This window comes from Paramisgurnus dabryanus, chromosome 9 (assembly GCF_030506205.2).
Source record: "Paramisgurnus dabryanus chromosome 9, PD_genome_1.1, whole genome shotgun sequence".
In the NCBI taxonomy this organism is placed as follows: domain Eukaryota; kingdom Metazoa; phylum Chordata; class Actinopteri; order Cypriniformes; family Cobitidae; genus Paramisgurnus; species Paramisgurnus dabryanus.
The window spans coordinates 30,304,988-30,326,428 of NC_133345.1; the positions used below are offsets into that span (position 1 = coordinate 30,304,988).

At 35.7% G+C, this 21,441-nt stretch overlaps 3 protein-coding genes across 6 annotated transcripts; 2 read left to right on the forward strand and 1 right to left on the reverse strand.

Annotated features, from left to right (window-relative positions):
- The first annotated feature begins 709 nt into the window (after nt 1-709).
- On the forward strand, nt 710-13,875 carry ccpg1 (cell cycle progression 1). 4 transcript variants are annotated; one of them, XM_073815786.1, is made up of 12 exons: nt 710-844; nt 1,835-1,902; nt 2,267-2,336; nt 2,777-2,865; nt 2,965-3,157; nt 3,827-3,919; nt 4,821-4,987; nt 5,322-5,442; nt 7,153-7,250; nt 7,770-7,895; nt 8,414-9,729; nt 12,785-13,875. In XM_073815786.1, exons 2-12 carry the CDS (start codon nt 1,843-1,845, stop codon nt 12,975-12,977), a joined length of 2,526 nt encoding a protein of 841 aa, XP_073671887.1. In that variant the 5' UTR covers nt 710-844; nt 1,835-1,842; the 3' UTR covers nt 12,978-13,875. The 4 variants fall into 4 exon arrangements, with proteins under 4 accessions (XP_073671887.1, XP_065139765.1, XP_073671888.1 ...); XM_065283693.1 differs by having other exon boundaries at nt 3,836-3,919; XM_073815787.1 differs by having other exon boundaries at nt 12,691-12,927.
- On the reverse strand, nt 13,805-20,060 carry pigb (phosphatidylinositol glycan anchor biosynthesis, class B). The gene is made up of 12 exons (XM_065283697.2): nt 19,811-20,060; nt 18,839-18,968; nt 18,602-18,719; nt 18,286-18,390; nt 18,028-18,158; nt 17,797-17,937; nt 17,655-17,706; nt 16,754-16,965; nt 16,553-16,617; nt 16,266-16,479; nt 14,926-15,103; nt 13,805-14,004 (listed from the first exon to the last, which is right to left on the reverse strand). Exons 1-12 carry the CDS (start codon nt 19,926-19,928, stop codon nt 13,873-13,875), a joined length of 1,596 nt encoding a protein of 531 aa, XP_065139769.1. The 5' UTR covers nt 19,929-20,060; the 3' UTR covers nt 13,805-13,872.
- A 149-nt stretch (nt 20,061-20,209) lies between these two features.
- LOC135773842 (protein PIGBOS1) lies at nt 20,210-20,959 on the forward strand. The gene is made up of 2 exons (XM_065283698.2): nt 20,210-20,361; nt 20,625-20,959. The coding sequence occupies exon 2, from the start codon at nt 20,681-20,683 to the stop codon at nt 20,849-20,851; it is 171 nt and encodes a 56-aa protein (XP_065139770.1). The 5' UTR covers nt 20,210-20,361; nt 20,625-20,680; the 3' UTR covers nt 20,852-20,959.
- Nucleotides 20,960-21,441: the final 482 nt, after the last annotated feature.

A 21,441-nucleotide genomic window follows, 5' to 3' on the forward strand; every position in this document is an offset into this window, starting at 1 on the left:
ACTTAGCATATATCAAACTATTTGGGGTTAATTTGACCCCAAACATTTAAAGGGTTGCTAAAATTTGAACATAACAGGAGGGTTAAGCAATATTTTTATACTAAATATTTTCAAAAAAATTTTTATGGTAATATTGTTATTAGTTAAGTTTCAACTACTCATTAAATGTACTTACATTATATCATGTATACTTTTTTATATCATGCATACTATTTTAAGCATTATTTATTATTTACGTGATTACATTATAATATAATTATAACATTTATTTTAACATTTACATTTATTTTTTACGTCTTTTCTAGGTCTAAATATAGACTATAATTTATATATAAAAATATAGATATATAATTTTTCTTACCAGTTTCACAGCGAGCGGACGATCAGACACTTTTGTTTGTAGTTTTGAAGTCTCTATGGCAATGAATGGCTGCCAGTGTTACCTGCGCATGCGCAAAAACAAAAACGCGAAATATCATATTTTTCAGTCACTTTAAAGTCAGTCACTATAAACAGTATAATTTAATAAACAAACTCACAAACAAAAACAATTCAAAATTTCTGAGTCACTCAGAATACGTTAGCCCTGCGGTCTGATGACTTCATGGGAAATGTAGTGTGTGGAGTTGACGAACACAACAACTACAAAGCTGACATGCTCATTTGTAAAACTACAATTCCCACAATCCCTTTTCCTCTTCGTCTCCAGTGTTGTCGTTCATTTGTGATGCGATGTTGATGTTTTGGCTCAGTTGGAGAGGCGTGACGATTAATGGTGGATTAACACAGGGAGTGATTACTTACTTACTTTCTCTCTCTCGCCGCAGTTTATTTTTTTAAACAGGTAAGAACAGCAATCGAACCTATGATTACCTATCATCTATCTGTAGCAGCAATGACAAATAAGTGACTCTTTATGTTGCGTTAGATTGAGTCAATGTTATGAAATTGTCTCTGATCTGCAACAGTTGTCAATGTGGGAGATTATCATTTTGAGTTTTAAAGACTGATGGTGTTTTGATGCATGATTATAAAACATTCATCTTTATTTAGATTACGTGACTCTCCGTCACAACCGTCTGCCTGGTTTTGAAGTGTCAAAAAACTTGAAATAAGATTTAATATGCAAAGTATGCTAAAACTGTGCAATTTTATTTTGTCATGTCCTGAACCATGTCAGTCAGGACTGTCTAAACAACAGTTTTCTGTGTTATGCACCAACCAATCACATAAAAACATCATCATGCAAATGCTTTGCAGTTTGCACTGGATTCTAGGGTCTGTGGTTTTGGTAGTAAAAGGGTTTGCTAGGTGCTTTTGCTTTATTGGTGGGTTAATAACCATAAGTTATTTTTGAAGGGTCTTCCTGAAAGTTTTGACTCACATCTGTTTTTTAAAACAACAGTTAGGTATGAGTCATATATCTAATACATTTATTTATTTTTGTGAGTGAAATTAACTTTAATCTTCAGCTGTAACGATAAAGAATGTTGTAATGTCATTGCAGTGTTGCATAATGGGTTTTAAGCCTGAAACCAACTTGTATTTTGCCTGTGAAATGCTAATTTCTTCATTTTGTTTTTCAAAGATTTGTATGCTGTTTGTAACTTTGGTATAACTGTTTGTATGAGTTTTACAAATGCAGAATAATCATTTACCAGGCACAGGGTCAATCTGACATTCCCCTCCGATAATGAACGCTCAGGTGAAGGTTGTTAATGGCAAAAACAGTTTGCATAGTCAATCGTGTCTTATTTACCTTTAATAATAACATAGTGTGTGGTTTTGTTGTGTTCATGTACTGATTGTTGTGTTTGTTTTTATGGTCTAACAGGTTGAGAGATGTCTGAAAGCTCCAGTGACACAGAATCATCATGCGGATGGACGGTTATCAGTAATGAGGTGACTGATACTTTAATAAAATATTGAATATTATTATAAAACTGTTACTTCCAGTCTTTGATTCTGATTGGTCAATAGCTGTGGTGTGTTTACGATAAAACACAGCTGTGAACGATGCACCCAACATTTCTGTGTATCATTGCACAGCAGCCTAAGCGATGTAAACATATGTGAAACCACATTTTTTATGTCAATTGTATTGTTTGTAATATTTTCTATTACAATATGTGGGGATATAACTATGTTTTAATCATAATACCGCCTGTTTGTTGATATTACTGATTGTTTAATAATTGAAAGCCAATACATTTGTTACTGTTTTTTATATCATTCACTTTTATAGTTAAGCTACTTTATTTTGTAGGGTTCAGACATTGAGCCACTGGGTCCTGATAATGCTGGGGAATGTGAGGAGGAAGAGGTCACAGTGGACGGTATGACCAAAAATCTGTTTTTTGAAATGAGTAACTTTTATTGACGGTGACGATATATTTTGCGGTGTGTGTGTGTGTGTGTGTGTGTATATATGAAGAGCTCAGATGCAAACACCACCTTGTCAAAAATTAATTAATTATATTTAATCTTATTTCACCTTTGACAAGTTATTTCGTCAATTAAAAGAGGAAGCTTCCATGCCAATGACGAATTTTTACGGCAATCCATATTTCCGCTATTATCCACCAGGTGGCGCTCTTACCCAACTTATAAAACACATAAAAATTAGTTAATTATATTGACTCTTTCCCCACCATTGACAAGTTATTTTGTCAATTAAAAGAGAACGCTATAGATAGTGTTAAGGTGAAAATGCCCCGAATATGCAATTCCACACGTTTACAAAATCACAACAGTGAAATATTTTAATAATTTTCAGCTGAACCTGATAAGGAGAGTCAGGGAGAGTCTTCTCTGGACCTCACATTGAGAGAGGAGGCGACTTTAGAGGTGGAACCAACTGGAGAGGTGAGAATAACCTGAAATTCTGCTTTGTTTGTATTAATGTTAGGCAGAGAGAAAACACAAAGCTTTCGGGCAGAAATAAATGCAAGGGTTTTTTTGCAGGTAGGAGCAGATCATGTGATGCTTTGCTCCTCCAGTGAGAATTCTGATATCATAACCCTGGCCGATGCACGGGAGGCGGAGATTGAAACGTGGGTGGAGCCTGTTGTGAAGGAGGCAGAGGAAACGGGATGTGAGGAGCTCTTTCTGGGAACATCATCGAGTAGCCAGTATACCTTCAGGGAGGCTGAAACAAGTGAGTGGAAACCGGACACATCTGTCTGCCATGGGTCGTAAGCTAGGGGAATTCCGAGGAGTTGGAAAATTGCTTTGGAAATTTGCAGAGACATTCTTGGAATTCCTGGTGTTTATACCTTCCATTGTGTCCTTGTGTTTTGGGGAATCTCATGATAAAATGTCCAAGTCACATTTCTTCAAAATAAGTAAAAAATTACTAATTATTTTGGATGAAGATTATGAAGCACAAAATGTTTTTTTTTTTTTGCGTTTGCGACACATAGGCACACTTTATCATTTAATAATGTCAAAAGGCCAAAATCTTAATGGTCCTAAATAAGGTAGCAACAACTAATCGATAATAATCGATTATGAAAATAGCTAATTTCATCCGTTGGTCTGTGACATCACCTGCTCCCGCCCCGCATTGTTTTGGACAGATATGCGTCTGCTTCATACAGTGCGAGCTGTGCGCTTATAAAGTCTATTTAGTATATATATTTAGGTTTTTATCCGATTAATCGAAAAGTAATCGTCCGATTAATCGATTATAAAATACAGGTTTCCCTTATTTAAAAACAACATTTATTTTATTTATTTTAATTATGGAGACCTAGAATTAAGACCCAGACAGTTTTTCAACCCGTTACTCTTGTAATGTTGACAGTCAATGTTTCTCTCTCTCCTGGAGCGACAGCAGGTTGGTGGAGGAGTGGTTGGAAATTTTCCAGGACGCTGTGGGAATACGGGAGTCATGTGCACGACTCTCTTTCACTCTCAGGTGCTCTAATATGAGGGTGTGAACATGATGATAAAGCTCTGAGGAAAGCACTGCGTGTTGTGTATATGTGTGCTTGTGTTAGGTGATGTGGCAGAAATAGGTTGAGCCACATTAATCCGGCTGATGAAACCATCAGCCTATCGCTTTGTGGTTTGAAACCACAGTGATGTGTTTGGCTGACCTAGAGTAAAGGGTGCTGTAATACAAATGTGTTGTAATGTCAAGTGTCGACTGGAATGTAAACATATTAGTAGTGCCTGCTAAAACAACAACAATAATAATAGTTTCTTATAAACGGGTAAAGTGAGTTTAACCTGGTGTGTGCTGTGTGCATATTTTAAATGGTGTGGCTTGTGTGGAAAGAAGTGTGCTATTTTTAGAAGTCAGACTTGGTAATATAACCTAGTGAAAGGTTAAACAAGCCATTGCCTGACATTGAAGAAGAACCATAACTAGAACAGTATATCGACTTTGACTGTGAAAGAAATTATAAAAAGACAGAAATGTTTGATTTCTAAATGCAAGCTTGTGGTTGATGTGTTGGGGTTGTTTAGATCAGAAGCATGTAAAAGGTCTATTTATCTGTGCTTCAGGATGTTTTCATGTTTGTAAGCATGTTTTTGATGTGTATGCACTATAAATACTTGTGTGTTTATAAACATTGCATTGGCATTTGAGGCTGACACAATGTGTGTGTGTGTGTGTGTGTGTGTGTGGTTTTGTGAAGTTGGTAAAACCTGAAATGACCTCCATCATAGGTTATTTGGTGAGTCCAACTGAAACAGCTTCATAAAGGAATAAAATTAGGTCTTTAAAATGAACCGATTTGCTGGATTGCGGAAACGTGCATGTGTTTGTCGATTTGTGCATTCAATAGATTTGTGTTTTTGTCCGTACACAGTTTTCCCCGTGGATCAGCCCGTGCAGCGAGACATCAATAATAGCAGCAGTGAGGATGAAGAGGAGGAGACGAAGAGCAGTCATGTGGTGAGAAGACGCAGGGTCCGGAGGAGCACAACAGGCTCAGAGTCTGGAGACCTGCAGGAGGCTCACAGGAGACACGAGGAGGTGCTATAAACAACAATTCATCTGATAATTCATCTCATCTCAGTGCTTATAATACTTTATTAAACATAAGACTGTAAATGAACGCAATTCTTCAGGATCTCTTTCTAATTTTGACAAATGCATGAAGGATTTTAAGTGTTAAGAAATCTACATAACATATTGCTATTTATTAATAAATGCTTTTTAATCAAAACATCATCTATTCTAATCCAGGTTAACTAGGTAGTGGTACAAGTGTTGTAGCCATGGTTCATATTATTACAAACATGAGTGTAATGACTTAAAAATATGTAATACTTTGTGTTTCTCATACACATCTCTCTCTGTACATCAGGAGATTCAGGCACATACAGACCCTCGTTCTGCAGCTCACAGTCAGGTCAGCGGGACTCTAAACAAATGTATCCTGTTAGCTCTTCTCATCGCCATCAGCATGGGCTTCGGACACTTCTACGGTGAGACATCCACATCTCTCGTCCTTCTGTTTTAAGTGTTTAAAGAGTTGGAATAGATCAGCACAGTTAAAGAAAACTACTTAAAGGCATATTCCACTTTCATGAAAAAATTCTGATAATTTACTCACCCCCATGTCATCCAAGATGTTTATGACTTTCTTTGGTCAGTCAAGAAGAAATTAAGTTTTTTGAAGAAACAGGATTTTTCTCCATATAGTGGACCTTAACAGTTTACAGTTTCAATGCAGCTGTCAAAGGTTTCTAAACGATCCCAACCGAGGGATAAGGGTCTTTATTTTTACCAAAAGAATACTTCTCATCTTGCACTAGCTTTGTGCGTTTCACATATGTAACGCGTGACCTTTCGACGTGATTACGTAATATGTAAGGTCACGCTGGCGTGTCACACGGCTAGTGCAAGACGAAAAGTTTTTTTTTCGCAGAAATGATCGGTTTACTAGATAAGACCCTTATGACTCGGTTGGGATCGTTTAGAGCAGGGGTTTTCAAACTTTTTGTGTGTGTGGACCACTAATGTAATCAAGAATTTTCGCGGACCACCTCATAATACTCATAATAAAATATGTCTACACAAAGTCCTGAATTGATCTGCACCTCTAAATAGGCTTACTAGCACTAAAACTATAACTGTCATCACATTAGTACAACAGATTCTCAAAACATATTCTTAAAAAATAGATATTTTTCTTTAAAATATATATTATTTTATATTTTATTTTGCCTTTACACGGACCACCTGCAGTACCATCACGGACCACAGTTTGGGAATGGCCGGTTTAGAGCTTTTTGAAGCAACATTGAAACTTTAATTTTAACTCATTCCCGGCCAGCATTTTTTTGAAAAGTTGCCCGGCAGCATTTTTTGTGATTTTCAAAAGTTTTACAAAATGCCTTCCAGTAAAATTTTCTTCAAAAAATATATAAACATACAAATATATCAAATGAAAGAACAGACCCTCTGCTTTCAAACAAACAATAAACAAACAAACCAAACGGGGAAAAAACTTTTCATCCTATCTAAATATTTTTTTCACTGCTTATAAACTCTTAAATATGGTTATTTTTCTTAAAAAAATACACATTTTTTAGCAAAAAGCTGAAATAATTGCATTATTGTGAAGGAATTTTGTTAGAGATCAGATTCAGAACGATTATCAAAACATACACAGAGTTTAAAATTAGTACATTTTTTGCTTTGTTTTTTTTATAAATTGGGTAAGCGCGGTGTTACACATTACAATAAAAACTCATCAGGAACAAGTTTTTTCATGCAAATGTTTTTATTTCTTAATTGACGAGATAACTGCATTGAAACTGTAAACTGTTGAGGTCCACTAAAGTCCACTATATGGATAAAAATCCTGGAATGTTTTCCTCAAAAAAACATAATTTCTTCTCGCCTGAACAAAAAAGACATAAACATCTTGGATGATATGAGGGGTCAGTGAATTATCTGGATTTTTTATAAAAGTGGAATAATCCTTTAAGCAGTACCGCAGTACAGTGATGTATCACATGATAATGGAAAACCTGAAAATATCAGGGAATTTTAAAATCCATGATGCACCTTTGGGTAAAAATGTTGATCACTGCATGTGATAGTTGTAATCTTTCTAATTTATTGTTAAGTATTATTTGTGGGTTTGCAGACTACAAATTAACGTGTGAATGTGCATGTGTTTGTTTCAGGTACGGTACAAATTCAGGAAAGGCAGAGGACTGTGGAGAAGATCCGTCCCAGTGAGCTGGAAGTGCCGTTTAAGAGCGAGCCAGACGTTATCAATAAGGTCTGTCACAGTTTATTCCTGTTTGAAAGAGCATCGAAGAAGAAAGCATTTAAAAAATATCAAACAACATCAGATGACATCATGAATTAAAGGTGTTCAACATTATGGAAAAAGCATGCTTGAATCTACAGCAGTTTTAATGCTTGTCAAACAAGTCATTTTGTGATTTACTGTTGTAATGTAAAGATCATTCAATAAAATATAGCTTTGATATCTTTACTGAGTAAGATCATGTCAAAGATGAGAGTTGTGGTTTATTTTTGGGTAATTCAAAATATTAAAAACCTCAGCTTTGAATAAAAAACTAAAGTCTCAAAACAGTAAAAGTTAGTTGGTGAAATGATTAGTTTATAAATTATTGTTTGTGTATGATGTTCAAAGTTTTTATAAAATACACTGTTTAGGACCAGACATTAGTTACGGTGTAAACCAAACTTTAAACTCTTCTGTATGACATGCACAGATGATTTTTTTGCTGTGTAGTTTTGCATCAACGTTAAGTGTAATCTCTGTGTTCAGGAAGTGGTTGAGGATCTAAAAGAAGATCTGGAGGAGAAGCAGGAGATGGTGTTGAGTCTCACAAGCATCATGGATAAAATATCTAAAGAAAACCAGCATCTCAGAGTCACACAGGAAGACCTACAGGTAGATTATCTGACTTGTGATATTAAGCACTGCCCGAAAATAGTCCCCTTGGTAACTTTCAATAGCAGGGGACTATTTTCGGGCAGTGTGTAATATCACTACGCCTGCTGCAGCCATGTTACGGCAGCAAAGTCCTTGATTATTACGCCAGAATGAGAGTATAGTTCCTAGTCATATCGGCCTAGAAAATCGCAACTTTGATTTTTTTGTCGGTCTTAGTACACGATGTAACTACAGAAGAGTCAAGTTTTAAATAGGAAAAATATAGAAACTCTTTCGTTATTTTTGTGCACGATGCTAATGGTCTAATCAGATTCAATGGATTGTGCTAAGCTATGCTAAAAGTGGTACCGCCAGACCCGGAGATCGGCTGAAGGGATTCCAAAACGGTAAAAATCAAATGTTTAACTCTAGGGGTGCTGGAAAATGAGCATATGTTCAAAAAATGGAGTGTCTCTTTAAGAAATGGTTTGTGTAAGATGAGCACATGTAACAGCTTAATTTTCTGTATTAAACAGGCCCAACGACAAGATCTGTACGAGAAACTAATGCAAGTCAAGCGTGAGATGGAGTCCCAGCACAGAGACCTGACAACGGAAAACCAGAACCTCAAAATCAGCCTCGATCGAGAGGAGGCATCCTTCTCGGCCCTGCAGGAGGAGCTGAAGTACCTGCGTGCACAGGTGAGAGAACTGGAAGAGAAAGGAGAGGGAACGGATTCGATCCTGTCTGAAAACCAGCGACTGAAGGGTCACCTGCAGGAGGAGAAACAGAAGGTGCGTAGCTTCATGAACCAGAGGGAGGCGCTGATGGCTGAGGCTCAGGTGCTACGCAAAGAACTGGATAAAGAACGAAAGGTTATGGAAAAACTGAAAGAGGAACTTGAAGAAATGAGTCAGAAAGATGATGAGGCAGAGACGGAAAAACTGCAAGCTCGACTCTTGGAGCTGGAGAACAAGCTGAAGTTCGAGCAGCAGCGCTCCGATCTTTGGGAGAGACTTTACGTGGAGTCGAAGGAGGAGAGAGCCAAAGGTGACCGAGATGTGAAGACCAAGATCCCAAAGGATGGGATGATGGGAAAGGTGAAGGAAACGCTTGACGCCGTCAAGAATTCCACCAAAGAGTTTGTTCACCATCATAAAGAGCAGATCAAGAAAGCCAAAGAAGCGGTGAAGGAAAATCTCCGGAAGTTTTCAGATTCTGTAAAATCCACGTTCAGGCACATCAAAAACTCCGCCTCCAGAGTCTTCAACCACGAAAAGAGATCCCAGGAAAGAAAAAATGCCAATACCGAACGTCAAACATTTCGGCAAGAACAAAGCAACAAATTTGAAGACGACATTCACTGGCAACCTCAGAAACCTTTACATCGACATCCCCGTAAATCCACAGTGGACACCGATTTCCACACCGATCGCAACACGCGCAAACCCGGCACTCAGAAAGCACAAAGCACTACGGGTCAGAAAACTCCACCCAAAGGATGTTCTGGTGTATTCGATTGTGCTTATCAAGAGTCTATGAGTTTATTTAATAAGGCAATGGATCCCATCCGCGCCGATGAGTTTGATGAACTTCTACGAAGCTACCTGCAGAAAGAGGTCGGTCATTTCCATCACTGGGGAGAACTAAAAAGCTTCATCGATAATTTCTTTCACAACGGCGTCTTCATCCACGACCAGATGCTGTTCACAGACTTTGTTAGCGGAGTTGAGGATTATCTTGAGGAAATCGATGAATATCACAGTCTTGACGATGATGTCTTTGAAGATTTAGATGACTACATCTACAGGCACATATTTGGAGATACATACTTAAAATACTCTGGACCGAGGTGAGCGGTTTTGTGCAATATTATCTGGGAAATCAGCAGTTGGGGAAATTGGAAACATAAACTGCACTAACAAGCCATTTTAACACATTTAATGCTACTCTATATGTTTGTGAGTGAATCACAAAAAAATATTAGGACATAAAAATGTGATTTTAAAGGATTAGTCCATTAAAAAAAATCCAGATAATTTACTCACCACTCATCCAAAATGTTGATGTCTTTCTTTGTTCAGTCGAGAAGAAATTATGTTTTTTTAGGAAAACATTCTAGGATTTTTCTCATTTTAATGGACTTTAATGGACCCCATCACTTAACAGTTTTAATGCAGTTTAAAATTGCTGTTTCAAAGGACTCTAAATGATCTCAAACAAGGCATAAGGGTCTGCACTTTTAAACCACAACTTCTCGTCTTCCTCCGGACCGGTCCTTTGACGGGCCAGCGCGACCTTACGTGGAAAGGTCACATGTTACATATATGAAACGCACATTTGCGGACCATTTTAAATAATAAACTGACACAAAGACATTAATTATTATCATTCGACACATAACAACGTTGGAACGGTCTTTTTTCTCCACACTTGTAAACAATGGGGTGTAGTTTCGCATATGTCATCCGTGACCTCTTGACGTGATGATGTATTACGTGAGGTCGCACTGGTGCATCACACGGCCAGAGGAAGACGAGAAGTTGTGGTTTAAAAGGGCATATTTTTTATTGTTTCGCTAGATTCTTATGCCTCGTTTAAAATCATTTAGAGTCCTTTGAAACTGCAATTTTGGGGTGTTGCGGTGTTGGGGTCCATTAAAGTCCATTAAAATGAGAAAAATCCTGGAATGTTTTCCTCAAAAACATAATTTCCTCTCGACTGAACAAAGAAAGACATCAACATTTTGGATGACATGGTGGTGAGTAAATTATCTGGATTTTTTTTTAAGAAAATGGACTAATCCTTTAAGAATTTACCAAACTTCAAGGAGCATCCTTTATAAGTGAATTTAAAATTTTTGAGCCTGATTATCAGACAAATGTGCTCATGTTATAGCCCATACACGAAAAAAAATATTTTCAAATATAATTTTAAATACATTTCAAAATAAACAAAAAATATATTTTAAAATATGTTTACAAAATTTATTTTTGACCATTATTAGCTTTATTTTGTAAACATAACAGGTTTGAAAAGATAAAATGTATATATATTTCCAACTGCAAAAATATACTATATAATTTTATAATTTCTTAAAAATATATAATAATAATATCATATATTTTTAGATAATTATATACTTTACTTTTTACAAAATATATTTAGCATGTATTTAAAACGTTTTTTGCCAAAGAAATTGATTTTTTTTTTGCCATATGGGAAAAAAGTAAGAACTATTAAAGTTATGTGGATGCATTGAACATGATACAGTTGAAGTTTTACATCTGCTGTTTCACTTGGATATTTATTATCATTAAACACTGCTAATGTGAGTCAAGTGAAAAGAAAGTTTTATTTGATATCAATAACTGCTAACATGACCTGAATTGACATTAGTTTACCTGCTGTAAATGTAAGTTTCTTTACTTATTAGGGCTGCATAATACATTAAAATCACAGAAATATCACACACGTGAATATGGAAGAGATTCATCAACATTTCTTTGCCGATACAGTTATCGATCGCTTTGAATCACATTTATTTTTATTTTATTTTTTTTTATTAGATTTTTACCGATACCGATAAATAACGATAGTTTCGCTTTTAACTCTTTGTTTCAAATTATTATGTTGTGAAATCCTAAAAGTGCAGAGCATACAAACTGCAATTTTGTTGTCGGTGTCATCATCGATTTATTATTAATAATGAATTTTTAATATTTTTTTAGAAATTGTTAACAAAACCATGATAGTATTAATAATCGCGGTGATTTTGGTCACTATAACCGTGATGTAACATTTTTATACCGTTTCATCTCTAGAAAGTCGCTACATTCAATTCAATTCAATTCAATTTTATTTATATAGCGCTTTTCACAAAAGTCAATTGTTTCAAAGCAGCTTTACATAAATAGAAGCAGTGAAAAGCACAGAAAAACGACAGATAGCACAACAAAATACATGATAGCATGAGCAGTTGAATTTGCTGCGGCTATGACTCAATATTATAAGTGCACGTATTACTAAAGCAACGTCTAGAAGAGGAAGCTAAGTAAAGCCCAAAAAGGCTGCCTCCCCGGGGTGAAAAACCCCCTAGGAGAAAAAAAAATAACATGTCGCTAGATTACGTTATTGCGCATTTAGCATATCAGCGATGTCATCATGTCATGTTTGCATTCTGACTACAATGGCACTTCAAATCTGTTTAATTGATTTCTTACTTTTTGTCACAAATTACATTTTAATACAATTGATGGCCTAAAAAAGGTTTTCTCATTTGTATATTTTCTACTTCTGTTCTGTGACAACGAAACAAGTATGAAACAGTGATTGAGAATGATGTAACCCATTAAAACTACTTTTTAATGTACGTGTTAACTAGCAATCTTACGTCAGGCCACACGCAATACATGCAGATTTTAAGCTATGGCTCATCCATAGTCGCTAGGTGCTTTTTTTGTAAAAAAAAATAAGTCGCTAAAAGGGGTCTGAAAAGTCGCTAAATGTAGCGATAAAGTCATTAAGTTGGCGAAACGTGTGTTTGGTATACGTTAGTAAAAAAAAAAAGGTTCAAATTGATTTTACGAACTTAAAGCATTACCGCAACACTTGGCAATCGCATTGTTCGTCAATGTTGTCCAGCCCTAATACTCATGTTACACAAGGTGAAAAATAAAGAGGGTTGTCGAAGAAGTTTAAAGATTAATATGCACTGCTGAATCGTGCATGTTTTGACCCCTAATAGGCTGTTTTGATGCATGCTGACTTTTAATCGTTTCATGTCTGTAACAGTGTTTGTTTTTGTCTGTAGGTCTGAGAATCAGTAGCGTCGCATGTTGACACGCATGACCACGCATGAGGCTTTACGGTAAACCTTAAACAATCTCCTGTTTGTAAATTTGCAGTCGACCCTTTGATAGGCCGGGGTCAAAGGGAAAGACATGGAGTCACTGCCATCGGCAACAGAAGAAACCCCAGCAGCCCCGACCCCGTCCACAGAAAATGAAGAAATGGATGCAGTCAGGACGTGATCCCAGCCGACAGTTTGCAGATGTTAAAATAGAGCTGGGGCCGATGCCCTTCGATCCAAAATATTAGAGAATGCATCATAGATTTGCAATTTTTCTTGCTGTATAGAAAACTAGGTCATTTTTTTGCACAGTGTAAATGTTCTGATGCTAATTGTGTGTGTTTTTTTTTTTTAGCTCTTTCTGCACTATAGTGATGGCTGTTTCTAAATCTGAGCATCCAAACTGCACTTTAAAATGTATTATTATTATTATTTTATAGGAAGATATATCCCCCAGTTTTAAGTGTGTCGGAGGAATATTTAAAATATGAAGAAAAAAATTACTTAATTTTTTACAAAATGTACTGTTTATTATCCAAAAACCTGAATTTGAACACCAAATACATTTAGGCAGTAAAATTATACAAGAAAACATATGAGAAAAACTTAAGTTATGATACAGTATTTGTAGGACCAAAAATTATTCACAGTGAGTTTGACATTCGGATTTATAATGACATTAAAAACCTATAATACAACATATAGTACAATTAAAAAATGCTCATTGTCATAAAGATAACAGGGCTTTGGAGTGGTTTCTTGTAATCTATCGGCTGCTACTGTATGTGTCACCACTGTTTTATTTGAAAACGCACATTAAAAGAGGATTGTTTGTTTGTTCAAATCTGCAATTGTTAGTGAAATCACTTTTGCTCTTTTTTTCTTTCATTGGCTAAGTTACATTCCTGTGAGCGTTTGTTGGAAAACTGCTATAAGATGCAAATGTAAATTAACTTCAATGCACTTAACCTCTTAAACTTGCACTTCTTTTCTAGAATAAAACTCTTGCATTGCTTCATAAATAATTGTCCTCAACTGTGAATTTGTGCGTTGCTTTGAAATAAAAGAGACAGTGTGAGACAAAATCAAAATGATTTATATACAGTATCTGTGATTTTTCAAACAATAAAATAAAGAGAAAAACTAGTCAGTGCTCATTTCAGGTCCTCTGACGTAAATGAAGATGTTTTCTCCCACTCGACCTTCGGGAAAATGAGTGTGAAATATTTCGGCTTGTTTGGCATATCTGTTTTCCAATAGGAACGTAGAGATCTCCTGAAAGGAGAAGAAACAAGCAAATCAGTCTTTGAACATTGAAGAAATATCACTGCTACTGTAATACAAGAATGTTTAATGTTTAACATTCATGTTCACAATGACGTGTCATAAGACCCACAAATGTCTTTCTTTGTTCGTCACGACTCGAATGCTGATTTTTAAATTGTTGTTTTGGACTTTCTCTGTTACCATCCACTCCCATAATAACCAGAAGCTTAAATTTGTTTAAAGGGGACATTTCAAAAGATGTCAAAAAATCTTTTGTGTCCCCAGAGTACATATGTGAAGTTTTAGCTTAAAATATATAGTTAATTTATTATAGCATGTTTAAATCTCCACTTTGTAGGTGTGAGCAAAAATGTGCCGTTTTTGGTTGTGCCCTTTAAATGCAAATGAGCTGATCTCTGCACTAAATGGCAGTGGCATGGTTGGATAGTGCAAATTAAGTGGCAGTATTATCCCCTTCTGACATAACAAGGGGAGCCACATTTCAATGACCTATTTTTTCCACATGCTTAAAGAGAATGGTTTACCAAAACTAAGTTACTGGGTTGATCTTATTCACATTTTCTAGGTTGATAGAAGCACTGGGGACCCAATTAAAGCACTTAAACATGAAAAAAAGTCTAATTTTCATAATATGTCCCCTTTAACACTTTTGGGCTTATTAGAAGCTTGAAGAGACAGTCACTATCCACTCTCATAGTAACCAGAAAACCCAAAACAACACTTTCTAGTCTGTGTTTGGGTTCTGAAGAGCAAAGGAAGACAGAACTATCCCTTTAACCTTTGAATCAGAATTCATTGTCTTTAGTAGAAATACACTTACTATTATTATTTTAACAATGAAATCCATTCTTCAAAATAAAGATATACATGATTGATTACAGTTTATTTGTTAATGTCTGTAAGGTTTACCTTCTCTAAAGAGTCGAACATCACTAGATGAGTGGGTAACATCTGCTGAGAGGAGAAAGATTTCAACCAGTGCATAGGGTCATTGAAGAACATATCAGCTTCATCCACATAATGTTTGTTTCCAGTCAGATCCGGTGGACACTCCAGAAAACGCAGTTTGAGAGGACAGTGTAGATGACTGGAAAACACAAACACCAAACAGGAATGTTTTTTGGTTTTAATTTAACACAAAAGCTCCTGAACTTTAAACATTCACATGGTGGTACTGTACCAGATGGTAATACCAATACATATACTTTCTGATCATTATTACTAGTAGTAATGAATGAAGTGGTATTTTTACTAAATGTTTCTGTTAGGGCGATCAAATGATTAATCATGATTAATCGCATACAAAATAAAAGTTTGTGTTTGCATAATATATATGTGGGTATATATTATAAATACATACATTTAAAAATGTATGTATATAAAAATGCCTTACATGTGTGTATATATATATTCTTAAAAGTTCTTAAATCAAGATGTAGTTTCTTGATGAGCAAAATCACTGCAAAAAATATTTTCAAGAAAAAATGTATTTTTGTCTTGTTTTCAGTAAAAATATCAAAAAATTCTTAAATTAAGATGTTTTTTCTTGATGAGTCTAGTTTTTAGACCAAACATATCAAATTAAAGTGATTTTGTTCATAAAACAAGCAATTTTTCTTGAATTTAGTGTTTAAGAAAAATGGTCAAGAATTTTTGCTTACCCCATTGGCAGTTTTTTTTGCTTGTTTTATGCACAAAATCACTTAAATTTTATATTTTTGGACTAAAAAAAAGACTTATTTTCTTGGGTCGTTTTGCTAATCAAGCATCTTAATTTAAGAATTTTTAGATATTTTTACTGAAAACAAGACAAAATACTAAGACATTTTTTTCTTGAAAATCATTTTTTGCAGTGAAGAAAATGTTTTTTTTGTCTAAAAACTAAATGTATCAAATTGAATTGAATTTGTGCTTAAAACGAGCAAAACAATCTGGCAATGGGGTAAGCAAATGTTCTTGCATTTTTCTTAAAGTATTTAAGAAAAAAGTAACTATTTTTCAAGATTTTTTTCTCTGTCCATCGGCAGATTTTTAGCTTGTTTTAAGCACAAATTCACATCAATTTTATGTTTTTTTTTCTCTAAAAAAATTGACTTTTTTTAGGTAATTTTGCTCATCAAGAAAATGCATCTTAATTTAAGAATTTTTAGATGTTTGTACGAAAAACAAGACAAAAATACTTAATAAAAAGTAATTTTTTGCAGTGTAGTTTCCGTAATGTTTTCGACATATCTCAGGTTAAACATCACCTGTAGAGGGGTGTGGAGTGACACGGCATTAGGAAGAGAACATCAGGTTTTGTCTGAGATCTGTTAAAGTCACACAGACGCTGTAGGTCACTCATAACATCTAAAGTCCCACGCTGGTGAATCAAACCCGTATATAAAGCAGGAATCAGATTCGACACCAGGAGGACAACTGCGGCAGGTTTCCTCCACGTCTGAAGCTTCGCTAAGGACATGCCTGTTGATAAAAGAGTATACAAATTATTGCAATCTACACAAATACCAAAATATTACGACTACGAAATACTTACCACAAAAAATAACACAGAATGGCAAGAGTGGATAAATAAAGCGGAACTCCTTATGTGCGAGCAAACTGCAAAAACAATTATTTAAAGGAGTGTAAACAGGACATTAAAAATTTATTATTATTTGGAAAAAAGCAAGCACCACAGTAATGATGCTATAATATGTGTCTTGAACTTTCAAAAGCACAGGACATTAGGGCGTACCTGTATATCACTGTAGTCCATATGATGGTTATCAGGAGGATTCTGTGTTTTTTGGTACTCAGTGAGTATCCGTGTATGAAGAAAGGAAGATGAGGACCAATCACGACCAGCAGACCCTGACTGACGTACCAATGCCACGGATGTGTACCATAAACTTCTGCTATGTTCTGCAGTACGTTCAACTTTAGGAAATTCCACTGAACGAAAGTCCACTGGAGAAAGACAGAAACATCACAATGTGTTTATGAGATATATAACAAGTTTATTAACTGCTATTACTATGAATGGGAAGAAATGCGATGCCCAATGTGGCCGCTCTAGTTACGAAAGACAGCTTTTTAGTTAAAAGAACCAATCGTCAATCGATAAAGACTGACAATTCTCTGGGCAGGGTACCCAAACCTTAGTTAACTTCAAATTCAAGGACCTTTCAAGGACTTTTCAGATCCAATACCCTCAAATTCAAGGAATAAATGTGGGGACACATTTCAAGTGAGAGCAAGGTTACATTGTGTCACCTTTTAAGATACATTGTTACAGTTCCCTTTCGAGGGAACTCGCGCTGCGTCACTGCGGTGACACTTTGGGGACGTCTCCAGTGGTAAGTGCATCTGAATGTGTAAATCAAATTCAACCAATGGTGAGGCTTAATGACAAAGACAAGGTGACGCGGGAATCAGGACATATATCGCTATCTAAAATATTGCCAAAGACAGTGTTACAGGGACGCAGGAAGTATGGCAAGGGAGACGCAGCGTCTCGTTCCCTTCTCAGGAACAACAGTTACATACGTAACCCGAGACGTTTTCATGTGTCAAACACAACTATGCAAAAAAGCATTTTGGTATAAATCAACATTCACATACAGAATATAAGAGCATTTAAAGCAAATAAGAAATACCTTTCCATAGAACACAGAGTCGATCAAAGTGGAGATCCCCAATGTAAAGGCCCTGCAAAGTTACAGAAACATTCATAAACACAAAAAACCCAGGTGCCATCCTCTTGAATAATATTACAAATGGAGACAGGTGAAGATTTACGCGATGGGAAGGCACTGCAGTGCAATAAATTTAATTTTGTTCTGTTCCCAGCACAGATGACAGAACAGCAGAGGAATCCATACGATCAAAGCCGTGGGCCGAACAACAACAGCCAGTGACACCAGAGATAAATACTTCCAGCTATTGAGAAGAAAGCAGAAACACAGCCAGCGGTGAGGAACCTTTACAGATCACTGCACTTCTGTGTTGCTAAGACACTGAATTATCAACCTGTTGTGCATTTTGGATCCTGGTAAAGGGTAAAAGCAAAGAGCCAGCGTGGTCAGAACCGTTTCCATGGTGTTGGTCAGAGTCCGAGTACAGCAGAACCAAGTAAACCACGAACACAGCTGACAAAAAAACTTAAAGAGAACCCAACACAGCACAAAGTAAGAATGTGTTTTTAATCAATATCATACGTTTAAGCTACTGTACCATTGGTTAATGTTAATGTTAACAGACAGACTCAGCGTTACGGCGTTGTCTTACTGTCCATTTTGCAACATCAGGAGTGTCCCACTGCAGGATCAGACGGTACAGTGTAACATCGACATACGCCGACAGCAATGCTTGGAAAACACGAGGCACGAACACCTGCTCAGACAGGGATTAAGAAAGGAAGTGATAGATTATTTACATTATTTATGTTTGAAAAGAATCAGAAGAAATAATGACTTTGAACACCAAATGTACCTGCGATTATATAATCACCCATATGATATAATATAGGTTGCAAAATTAGTGGCAGATGGCAAATATTGCCAATTAAATAAAGTTTACACTGACACTATAATGTAAGTCTTACCAAGAGTTGAACGGTGTCGTAATTGATCAGATGGAGGAGTTTATACATCAGAGCAAACACGAGAGGATAAGAGTATCCGCGGATCCCTGTCTTCCATTCCCAAGTCTCATAGCCATAAGTAACAGAACAGTTAAAGAGCTCATTCTCAGTTTTTCCAGATGTGTTTTTTAAAAATAAATGACAATCATACAATTTATATGAAGCAGAATTCATAAGAAACAGCATAAACAAGGATATTTGAAGACCATTCGATGGGAAATCTCAAGGGACTGCCAGTACTCATCTGGTACAAAGCTGGTCTGGACCAGAAGACAGTTGAGTAAGCGAAACCCAACCGTAAAAACTATAATACCGACACCAACAGATCCTGCAGAAATCATAGGGATTGTCAATGTCTTAGATAAAGATATTATTATTATAATTTAGGGCTGCAACTAACGTTATTTTCATTATCGATTAATCGGGGTGATTATTTTGCGATTAATCGACTAATCGGATAAAAACCTAAATATCTAATCAATTAGATTTCCCACTTATTATAGCTTAATAAAACCCTACATTACGGCGGCATTTACATGTAGAAGTGAACTTCTAAAAGTGCAAAGGCCACACATTAAGTTTTACTAATATAGTAAATATTAATATAGTGATATTTTAAGTTTTAAATAAAAAAAAGCTTCTGCAAGTTTTAAATATTGAAACATCTTGGTGCAGGAGCATGTGATGTCACAGATCAACTAATTGATAATGAAATTGGTTGACAATTATGTTCATAATCGATTATTATTGATTAATTGTTGCAGCAGCCCTATTATAATTACTAAAAATGGTTTAAATAGGTAGTTATTTTAAAGTTAGTTAAAACAGTGTTTTTTTTCTACATATATATTCTTCTCTTTCTATATATATATTCTTTAACTTGTGTTATTATTATATTTGCCTGTGTATTTGTATGTGTACTGTCAAAAAATACAATCAATGTGTTTAAGCATAATAACGCTCTCCACATTCACGTTCTAATAGGGCGAATATCTTATATTTATGTTTGAACACTTTCAGTAAAGTTTTACTTTCTAAATGTTATGTATAACAGCACACCAAACTGAACTCTTTATTGTGTAACTACTACAAACAGCTAGTTTGTGTCACTTTGTGTTTTCAAAGGGTTTTGTGATGTTATAATCTATTGGAGTGTGTTGAGTATCTGACCGTGTGAGTTTGCTTGGATGTCATCTGTGCTGTACAGAACTGAGCTCCTCTTCCTCAGCTTTACTTTCTCACGTGAGGAAGATCTGCTCTGTTTAAAGCGCTCGCGAATCTTCTCCATCTCTACATACGAAGCTCACAGAGGTTTCAGTGTGCAGCATTTTCATACATCTTGTTTAAATCCATTTCCTAGCGTATTTACAGATATGTTTTGCACTTTCAACGTAAAAACTACATCTACTTCCGGGTTTGGGTCGTGACGTCATATGAATCCTCACGAGCACAAATTAAAAGTAGCACGTTTTTGTATAAATAATGCTGCACTGTTCGTATCGTCTGTTTCATATTTATTTATTTTGTGATTTATAAGAATTAGTACAGATGTCGCTTTATAGAATATGTGGAAATAAATTGTAAACGCGTAATGTGCTCCTGTTTTAGTCTAAGTGGGTTGCCGTAGTTAATCGTTCGTCCTTGCTTGCATGTGGATTGAACAGCATACAAACAGCTGTCACATAAAAAGCTTTTTTATAAGTACTGGTGAGAACATCAGGGTGAGTATGCAATTAAACTGTAATAATGTGTTAGCAGCCCCCCCAAAAAATGATTGGAATAAGTTTAACATACTGTCATTCGCATGATTGTTTATTGGTAAATCAATAATTATATTTATTTGAATGTGTGTTGTATTTGAACTGAACACACAATACATAACAAGTATACAACATCCCTAATATACTTTTCACAAAATTCAATACACAATGCTTTAGATTGTTTGTTAAATCTCATGAAATTCACTAATGACTCTCTTTTGCAGACGTTCAAGTTGGATGTTTTGTTTTACTCTGATGGGTTGTGTCAGAAGATAAGATCATGTTCAGAAGGATTCCTTTTCATCAGATCGCGTTTGCGACCCTCGTCGGGGTGGCGGGAGGTGTGTACGTGTACAAACCTATGTTTGAGCTCAAAAAGCCTCCAACTGAACCAGTTCAAGACCTCAAACCCGAACCAGACGAACAGAAACCGGAAACTACCACACAATGACCACACTGCATCAGCAACCAAACCAGAGACTGTTATAGTGTGAGAAACATATGAATGTTAGTTATTTACAAATTGTCTTATTGCAAATAATAAAATATGTCATTCTAGTCTGCTCTGAGTGCTCTGATATATGTATTTATTTCTATTTATATAGAATATATTTTTATACAGAATATTCTTCCCCAGGAACTCATCTCTTAACCAAGCACTTAAAGGTCCAAGTACTAGTACAAAAAGTGTAAATCAACATTGGTAGGGGACCATAATATATATTTATTATATAGATTTATAAATGTATAATCACTAAAATCTTTGGACTGGACTTCAAGTGGCAGTTTCATGGACAGGGTTTATTATACTAGTCCTAGATTAAAATGCACGTTAATGCCTTCATTTGAAAAACAGTGCCATTATTTTGTCTCAAGATGGACACCAGTATTGTTTTTTGTAAGGTATTTTTGTAAAAAAACTACTTAAAACCAATGCCTGGGTAACTGCCCCATGTATAAGATTTGTACTGTTGCTATCAATAAGCGCCACGCGATGGCGCTACAACCACACTGAAAACCTATTTGAGTATTAAAACCCTA